Raw genomic sequence first — 9,840 nt, 5'->3', positions numbered from 1 at the left:
CTACTATTAAGAGCCTATGTATGAGGATTTCGATTGATTCACCATTGTTGGATTTGATTACGGAGGCTCGGGCTGAGGGAGTCAAGAAAGAGAACTAGAAGTAGGAACGAATCAAGGGCGAGATTGACAGGTTTTCTACCGACAGTCGAGGATTATTGACCCGGTGTGGTTAGGTTTGGGTGCCAGATTTTGGTGGGATCAGGCAAATTGTACTTGCGGAGGCACACAAGTCTAGGTTTTTAATACACCTTGGAGCCACCAAGATGTATCGAGATTTGAGACTTAGTTATTGGTGGTCGTTCTTGAAGAGAGAGATAGTCTGGTATGTCGAGAGGTGCTTGACATGTCGGATGGTCAAGGCTGAGCACCAGAGGTTGCATGGTAAGATGCACCCACTGGAGGTTCCCATGTGAAAATGGGAACATATACTATGGATTTCATAACCAAGTTACCTCGGACGGCTAGGGGATTCGATGCGATATGGATCATAGTGGACCGTCTGACCAAGAGCGCCCACTTTTTAGCCATTCGAGAGAGCTCATCGGCCGAGAAATTGGTCGATTTATATATGTTTGAAATTGTTGTTCAGCATGGTATTCCAGTCTCGATTGTATCTGATCGATATGTTCAGTTCACATCTTGTTTTTGGCAGAAGTTCCACGAGAAGTTGGGTACGAGGTTGCATCGTTGCACTGCTTATCTTCCGCAGACTCACGATCAGAGTGAGCGGACCATTCAGACACTTAAGGACATGTTGAGAGCTTGTGTTATAGATGTTGGTGGGAGTTGGGACTCCTACCTTCCCTTAGCTGAGTTTTCTTACAACAACAACTATCACTCCAATATCCATGTGCCGTAATTCGAGCTCCTCTATGGGAGGAAGTGTCGTACCCATGTTTGGTGGGGAGAGATTGGTCATAGAGTCATGGGAAGGACTGAGGTAGTCCTTTATACGAAGGAGCTTATTCATCAGATTAGGCAGAGACTATAGACAGCTCAGAGTCGACAAAAGAGTTATGCCGATAAGCGTCGAACTGAGTCGGAGTTCTAGGTTGGCGACATGGTTTTACTAAAGGTATCACCCTGGAAGGGTGTAATACGCTTCAAGAAGAGGGGCAAGTTGGGGCCCCGATATATTGGGCCATTTCGAGTGACTGCTAGGGTTGACAAGGTAGCTTACAGGCTGGATTTTCCTGAGGAACTCAGTCAGATTCACAACACCTTCCATGTTTCTCAACTTTGGAAGTGTGTGGCTGATGATTTAGCAATTGTTCCTTTGGAGGATATTCAGGTTGATAATCACCTGAATTATATGGAGAGACCAGTGGTGATTTTGGATCGGAAGATGAAGCCCTTACGCAACAAGGTGGTGTCTTTAGTCAAGGTTCAGTGGCAGCATCGAAAACGTTCTGAATGGACTTGGGAACCCGAAGACGGATATGCGGTAGCATTACCCTAAGTTGTTCACGACATCAGACTTCAAGGACGAAGTCTAGTTCAAGTGGGGGAGAACTGTAACATCTCGATTTCCAGGTATTTACCTTTTACCCCCTTGGTATGAGAATTGTTTGCAAATTAGACCATAATGGCACTTTTGTAATTTTAGGGGTTGCTTGAGTATGTTGGGCGTACATTGCGTAAGCATTGCGTACGTGACCAGGGTGCAAACCCTAATTTTTAGGGGTTGGACCCTATTTAAACACCCTTATCTCCCAATACTTATTTCTTTCATCAGCCTCCAAGCCCTATTTTGACCCTTTGCAAACCCTAATCCATTTGAGAGCACCTTTGAGCCATTTGTGTGGGTTTTGATGAGCTTAAAGGAGGTGCAAAGAAGAGGAGACCATCTTAGAAGAGTGGAGCACTTTGGATCAAGAATCACATCATCATTTCACAACATTTGGCGGTAAAAAGATTTGATCTTGATGAAGTTCTTCTTAGATCTTGTTTAGTCATGGTTTTATGTTCATTTTGGTCCCATAATCTTGGTATTATGAGTATGGGTTACGCTAATTCATATGAGTTATCCTTTCAGACATTTGGAGTGTTTAGAAGCATAAAAATGTGATCTTGGTCATTAGTTTCTTCCATGCATGAACTAGGATGTCTTAATGAGTTAAGAAGTTAGGGTTTTTGGTATTGACCACTTAATAGCCATGCAAGACCATAAAGTTAAAAACTTTATGGCTAAGGACGACATTTGAGGACTAGATTTGGATTTTTGGATAAAAGAGCTTAAGGATTAAGCTCTTAAAAAAAGGGTTTGGGTGGCAAGTGCGTATGTAGGGCGTATGCTATGCTACGTTGCACGTACCAGCTCAACACCCTAATTCTTTGTCAAGCCTGAGTACATTAAGCGTACAAGTTGAGTACGTCCAGCGTACTCAGCTGAATCAACTCAGTTGTTTTCGTTGACTTTCAATTTTGACCAGGTGTTGACCTAATTTGACCTAAGGGTATTTTGGGTATTTTGAGTATAAGTTAAGTTTGGTCATGTTCCAATGAATAGGTGACCGGTAGAGCTGAGATTCGGAGTTGTGTCCTGTTCAACGATCTTTTAAGACTGAGAGGTGAGTTTTCCTCACTGTTCTTGCGGATCGAAGGCACCAATGTCATCCCATTTGATTATGTATCCTGGTATAGAGGATGTTGCTATGCGGCAGTGATCTGTAGATTTGCCTGTTTGTCTGTTAACTGGTTATATGTTATCTGTTATGTATATTTCGACATGTTATGGTTTGGGTTGAGGCTTTACTGCTATGTGCGTGAGCCAACAGACCGGGGGTAATCCAGCCTGATGGTTGGGGACCTGAGGGTATTCTAGTCTGATAACTGAGTGGACCCGTTGCATACTGGCATTCCAGTTCAATGACTGATTGGGCCGGGGGTAATCCAGCTCGATGGTTGTGGACCCGAGGGTATTCTAGTCTGATTACTGATTGCATCCAGCGAACAATGTTTGTATATGTTATGTTGTGTTGTGTTACTTTGGGGCAACTCACTAAGCTTTAGCTTACAGTTTCAGTTTATTGTTTCAGGTACTTTAGATGACCATGGCAAGACGAAGACATGATCGTGCACATTAGGGGCGAGCAAAAACCAAACCGACTAAAGAAAAACCGATAAAACCGCAATAAACCGCAACCGAAAAACCGAAACCGATGCAAAAACCAATGGTGCGGATTTAATTTTTGCAAAAACCGAAGGTCAACGGTGCGGTGCGGTTTCTATCCAAAAAACCGGTCCACCAAAACCGAACTGCACCGCAAGCGTGTATAGTAATAAATCAATCAATGTATATTATATACATGCTATTTAAAATACTTATAAACGATAATATATTTATTATTTGTTTATTTTATGTTTGTGTAAGACTATATGGGGTACAAAAGAAATGTTCTATTGTTAGTCAAAGGTACTAATCGATTACATGAAATAAGCTTGTAACAAATTAAGTCAAAATCAACCAACTTTCAATTATTAATTAGTTTGTGAGAGTAATCACATGTTGTATTTTAAGCGACTTACAATTTTTGATTATGTATTTTTGTTTTGAGCTGAAAATGAATGGTTTAAAAAAAACAGCACAATACAAGCTTACATGCACATGGTTTTCAATTCTTACAGTTTTAAAAAACCGCACCAAAAAACATAAAAAACTGCACCAAATTCTAAACACGATTTAAAACCGAAAGCGCACCGATACAAACCGAAACCACATTTAAAACCGAAAAACCGAACCATTGCAAAACCGCACCCAACGGTTTTAAGAATGCAAAAACCGCACCATGCGTTTTGCGGTTCGATTTGCCCTTAAAACAACACCAAACCGCACCATGTTCACCCCTAGTGCACATCCTTCATATTTTATGTTATTTGGATTTTGGGATATTCTTATTATTGACTATCACTTTTGAAGTAATGTTGTGTAAACAATTAAAGTTATTGGGTTGTGTTTAAAAAATGAAAATTTTACTCTGATTTTGGGATGTTGCAGACCAAGACTAGGAGGTGCCGCATATATGCTTTCATCCTAAAACCCTGTTTTCCAATGATAAGAATTTAAATAGTTGTAATAAAAACATACCCGAAAAACAAGTGTTACATACAACATTTGGTTGGAGTTATCTAATTCTATTAGTGTTAATTTATGTTTAGTTTATTTGTTACGTTACTTACTGTGGTTTTCTAGTTATACAATTAGGATTTTTGTGGTAAGATTGAAGATGTTGTTTCTGACAAGTTTATATCTAATTAAATGACGGAGAAGCCAATGAAGTAAGTTATAACCTATGGTTTAAATTATGTAGTTTCATATGGTATGGAAATATTTTCCATTCATATTTTATTGATGCCTATTTTGTTACATTATATTTATTTGTTTTGTTTTTTATTGTTGTTTTTTATTTTTACAATCAAGATGCTTGTGCTAATGTCAAAGATGCTCTTGCTAACATATTATGATTGAGGTAAAAAATGGGTAAACCAACGACATAAGTTACAATGCATGGTTAAAAATTATCTAATTTTCTTACGATATGAAGTTCTTTATTTGTTATGTTTCTTATTATTTATTTCAATGTACACAATTAGGATATTTGTGCTAATATCGAATATAATGTTTCTCACAAATCTATGTTGCGTGTAAAAGACTAAAAAACAATGATTTTACAAAATATGATTTAAGTTCCTAAATTTCAGAAAATTTCCATTTAACATTTTTTATGGTATTTTGTTAAATTATCATTATTTGTTATGCTTTTTATTGTCATTTCCTATATTACAACTAGCAAGGTACCCAGGCTTCGCCCGGGTCGGTGTGTGCTTTTTTTTTTTCTATCATGCTGAAATGTATCCATGTTTCACATGATTAACCTCCTTCAAATTCTTCCCATCATAGCATCATGTTTCAACTCTGGAATGGAATCATTAAGGACAATCTAGTGCCAAGAAATAACAAACTACTTTAGTTTATTTGTTGACTATAACATCCTACTTTTGTTTTTGTCTATCAAACAAATTGAAATACAACTTTGGAAATTTTGAAGAACAACGATAAATTAAATCCAAGAATTAGTGTGCTTTCTGTTACTCCGAACTTCAAGTGCTTCTATTTCATAACCAAGCTCCTTATTAATGCAGCTATCTGGAGAGGCTTTTCATTTAGAAACCCAACCTGCAAAAATAATAATAAATTTTTATTTAAAAAAAGTAATGTTTTCAATTAAGTAAATTAAAGTTTATAACGAAAAGTAAGCCAAAAAAGCATTGCAAAGGTTTATTTTAGGCAAATAGCGAAATATGACGAATATACCCTTAAGATTGACATGAAAATAAAAGGATGACTACAATGAAGTTAGAGTGCTATTAGAAATTAGAAACGAATAAATGAAAGAACAACTTACTTTCATTTATTTATAATACAACACTGCACTTTGATAGAAGAATGTTATAATAAACAAAGGAAATTAGGTTGTCTCATGTAATTAAGACATATTTTGATAAGAGGATGTACTAAAAATTTTTTTGTCCCTGAGATTTCTGAAATTTACCGTAAAAGTTGAAATATGTTGAACAAAGTAATTCCATGTTTAAAACCTTGCAAGGGATGCTTCATCTAGGTTAAAAAAGAATGCAGATTGTAGATCCAAGTTAGAATGCTAATGCTTCATCCAGGTTAAATAACTCCTGAAATGGACACTTCTGTACATCTAAAAGTGGAAGTTAACTAAATTAATTTGGATAGAATCAAAATAGGAAGAAATGGACTATCATGCATACAATTTCTCGGGTGTATGTTAATAATGGTTTTGGCATTTGTTTATATTTAATATTTTTTTGATTTGTTAATTAACTTCTTATGGAAAACTATGACTATCAAGCCCTTAATAGAGAATGCTAATAAACGAAAAATAAATGTGCAGGGCACATTCCCACAGAGAAGCAATATAGGCCACAATTATCTATACTCAACATTACATTTAGTAAGCACACAACCAGGTATATAAACAGACCTTTGGGAAATTTGCTGCAAGGCTGTTGAAAACTGCTTCAACATAACCACCAACTATTTAAGCGGTCCAACGAAGCTCTTCTTCTAGATCTGCAGATTTTCTAGTCATTGTATCCTACAATTTCCATCTGACTTTTTACAAATTTTTCCTTGATAGAAAAAAAAGAAGAAAGACCCTAAGAGAACCATCTTAATGAGTATGGTGAATGGGGGGACCATCTGCTTTCATAACTACTTCACCTCCTTTGATGCCGATGACAACTCTTAGTTCGTTTAAGTCTCTTACTTTGAGCCATGTAGAAGAAAAGCGACAACTGCAACAACCCTTATTAGAAAGCAAAACCACAATCGATGGTTTCAAACATATTGACAAAACCCACATCAAAGTAATAACAATCATCAAGCTATATAAATTTTATGAAACTGAACCTACTCCATCACCAGGCACAGGTCTTTTTTTTGGGTTTTTTTTTTTTTCTTTCTAAGTGGGCTTTGTTGGTAAAAACATTTTTACCAAGTAGAATGCCATAAATGGCGATTTCCAAAAAATAGAATGCTATAAAAGATATTTTTTTACCGCTGCCCAATGTTTTTCTTGTTTTCCTTTTCTGACCTTAAGAATTTATATGTTCAAACAAATTATTAGAAATTTGAAAATTTACAGCAAATATGTTTGTATTTTCAAAAAAAAGATTAACTACATTATAAACATGCAAAACAATAAATAAATAAAGTTATGTTAAAGACTCAAGGTTTCAACATTGGGTTGCAACTTGCAATACATGTAAGTAATCTACTGGAGAAATTAATTGTAGGCCTGGCAATCGTGTCGTGTTCGGGTTGGCGTGTCGCGGGTTGGCGGGTTGGCGGGTCAAAATATGCCAACCCAAACATGACCTATTTAAATATACAATATACAGGTTACGGGTTGGCGGGTCACGGGTTGGCGGGTTTGGAACATAAACCCATATATGACCCGTCAACCCATTTATTTATACAGGTTCGTGGGTCAGATTTGGGTTCGTGGGTCAGATTCCATAAATAAATTTGACAATTAAACATGAATAAATTCTTGATGGTTGATGCAAACATATCCAAATTTTAGACACTTAAGTCTTAAACATCCAAATGAAAATTAAAAACATTCATAGAAACATGTTTAAACTAAACATTAATACAAACATAGATAATTCAAGTGCTAAAGTAATAGCCACAATTCCTATTTTTTCTCCCAAAAAACAAAGTCAATTCTCCAACACCATTTCGATACCTAATTTCGATCATAGAGTAACAGAGGGGAGAGTGGGACTGTGGGAGACTGGGAGACTGGAAGTCTGGAAGAGGGAGATGCACTCATACGTGATTTGATTTTGAGATTATTATTTAGGGCAAATGGGCAAAATGGTTACAGACTTAGCCTTACAGGTTACGACTTACGACCTTAGGCCATCCACCACGAGTCAAAATGTCAAAACAGTCACATGGTCTATGAATCAATGATATATATTATATAATACTTATTAAATATTAATACTTGTTACACAAATACATTTAAAAATAATTTTTTTATTAAAAATATAAACGGGTTGGCGGGTCAACCCGTTTATTTTTTGAGAAACCCATATATGACCCGTTTAATAAACAGGTTGGCGGGTTGAAAAACTCAACCCAAACCCATTTATTTCGTTTCGTGTCGCGGGTCGTGTCGAGAATTGCTAGCCCTAATTAATTGTTACTTTTCAGGTGAATAGGTACCAAAAAAGTTTAATACAAAAGTAAATTTTCAATCAATAGAGTTTGAAAGAATTAAACATAACTACATTAGCAAGTGAACAAACAAAAAAGTAAAATACTGAGCTTACCCTCCAAAGAGGCCAGTTTGCCAAGCTTAAATGTCATCTGAGACTAACGATAAATAGAAAGACAAATCATTTTCAATGGAGAAAAAAATAACAATAATAATGAAGCTTGCATGACATAAAGGTATTACCTGTTAAAAAAGTGGACCATATAATCAACATCCTTCTCTATCATTCTAGTAAGTTGAAAATCATAAAATATAGTAATAATTAAGACCCTTACATTCAAAATTGAAACTTCAAATGCCATATTAAATTTTGATGGTACCACAAAAGTGAAAAACCTTACATATAAACTCCGGTACATGTGCAATGAGTTTTCTTCGTGGGATCCGCATGCAGCCGTTGCCTCTGTAGTTGACAAAATACCATCTTAAGTTTATGATTCTTTCCACTTGCTTATGACAATGAGGAGAACACAATAAAATATACCTTTGATCCAGTGCAACTTTCTGCATCATATCCGCTTGAAGTTCCACCTATCTAAGAAATATTGAATTTTTATAAACAGGTTAAACCTTCTTCCAGGCATTCTCTCAAATAGTTGGGGTGTCTAATACAGAAGTAGCAAAGAAATAGAAAATCACAATGCATCGGAAACACTCACATACAATGATTTTAATTCGACACACCTAAACTTCAAAAAAAAAGAAGAAATTCTCTCGGTTTTACCTTATTAGCTGCTTCTGAAATATGTGGGCATTTTGCGTGTATGTGTGCTGACTGTTGAGGACCAACCCAGGCAACGATGGATAGAGGCATGTATGCTCAGTGGGTAATGAAGGTGATGACGGTGGTGAAGGGCAAAATCGAACACACTACCGAATTTTGAAGAACTTTGTAACTAATGTTGGACCAGAGAATGTGGAAACCCAAATCAAAGACCAAAAAAAATTATACGACTGGTGAAGATGGAAGTCTAAAGCAAACCCAAATAGAAAAAATAAATCCTATTGAAATAAAGACGTAGCTTTGTCAAAATTCCAAATCAAACCCCAACTTAGGCTCTGTTCCAACGTACAGGAGAAGAGATGAGTTACGATTATGGGGAAGATGCCACCGAAATGGATGCACTCTGGCAAAACCATGGTTCGTCTTACCTTCTGGTGCAGGCGAAATTGGGGGAGAAGCTCCCTATAAATTGACCACTTCACCAGAGATGCGAATCGGAGTCAGGAATGGAAACAGGGAAGCAGTCGGACAAAGGATCCCAATGGCAAAAGGGGAAAACGGACGCCATTATTTTCCACGGCTTCAAGAAGCAGCATATATATAGTTTTATAGAGGTAAATAGACAGGTGGAGGTGGGGTGGGGAATGTGGTGGCTGATGGGGGGAAGATCTTTGAAGAAGACAGAATTCAAAGATGAGGCGGTCACTCTAGGCGGTGGTTCACTGGTTTGGAAGAGCTTTGGAGTGTGGAAGGAAGTGGAAGGTAGAAGTCGATTAATGGAGGCGGTGGGGAAGGGTCTGGAGGCGGTGCAGGAAAGAAGGGAGAAGGGGGGTGAGAAGGGGTTTGGAGGAACGTATGACAAAGTGCGGTGGAAGATATGTTGAAATGAAGATCAGAGGCGGTGGGGATGCTTAGTCGGTGACAGCAAGCGTATTGTTATTGGTTTCCTTAGGCGGTGGGAAAGAGGGAAAGAGGAACAGATTTAACCAAAAAAAAATAACGGTCCAATAGTAACAATTTACTGTTCCGTAATAAGGAACTCAAAATTAATATTATTATATTATAAATTAGTTTGTTTTTGTTAATACCAAAACAATGTTTCTGACAAATCTACAACTGGGGTAAAAGATGGGGAAGACAATAGAGTATTTTATAACCAATTAATTTCTTACGGTAATGAAATCCACATAATTCAATTTATTTCCTATGAGTTTTTTTTTTCATTCTTCTTTAGACTTATATTATACAGGTTCTAACAAAAATATGTTGAGTATGCAGATATATTGGGTAAAAGAT

The 9,840-nt window shown here is 36.8% G+C and overlaps 1 protein-coding gene across 3 annotated transcripts; it reads right to left on the bottom strand.

Annotated features, from left to right (window-relative positions):
- Positions 1–4,905: 4,905 nt before the first annotated feature.
- LOC145122395 (uncharacterized) lies at positions 4,906–9,485 on the bottom strand. Of its 3 annotated transcripts, none has more exons than XM_079058000.1 (7): positions 8,545–9,485; positions 8,305–8,355; positions 8,162–8,223; positions 8,004–8,048; positions 7,876–7,918; positions 6,015–6,327; positions 4,906–5,176 (listed from the first exon to the last, which is right to left on the bottom strand). In XM_079058000.1, the coding sequence occupies exons 1-5, from the start codon at positions 8,632–8,634 to the stop codon at positions 7,909–7,911; spliced, it is 258 nt and encodes an 85-aa protein (XP_078914126.1). In that variant the 5' UTR covers positions 8,635–9,485; the 3' UTR covers positions 4,906–5,176; positions 6,015–6,327; positions 7,876–7,908. The 3 variants fall into 3 exon arrangements, with proteins under 3 accessions (XP_078914126.1, XP_078914127.1, XP_078914125.1); XM_079058001.1 differs by having other exon boundaries at positions 7,876–7,912; XM_079057999.1 differs by lacking the exon at positions 7,876–7,918.
- Positions 9,486–9,840: the final 355 nt, after the last annotated feature.

Source organism: Lactuca virosa, chromosome 6 (genome assembly GCF_052849685.1).
Source record: "Lactuca virosa cultivar CGN04683 chromosome 6, Lactuca_virosa_CGN04683_v6, whole genome shotgun sequence".
Classification (NCBI taxonomy): domain Eukaryota; kingdom Viridiplantae; phylum Streptophyta; class Magnoliopsida; order Asterales; family Asteraceae; genus Lactuca; species Lactuca virosa.
The sequence above is the reverse complement of the archived record's forward strand: the minus strand, read 5'-3'. Positions and strand labels throughout refer to the sequence as shown.

Coding starts and splice junctions, on each gene's coding strand:
- LOC145122395 (XM_079057999.1), bottom strand. CDS start 8,634: ATGCCTCTATCCATCGTTGCCTGGGTTGGTCCTCAACAGTCAGCACAC. Junction 8,356..8,544: donor TTTCAGAAGCAGCTAATAAG/GTAAAACCGAGA, acceptor AATATTTCTTAG/ATAGGTGGAACTTCAAGCGG. Junction 8,049..8,161: donor ACATGTACCGGAGTTTATAT/GTAAGGTTTTTC, acceptor TCAACTTACTAG/AATGATAGAGAAGGATGTTG.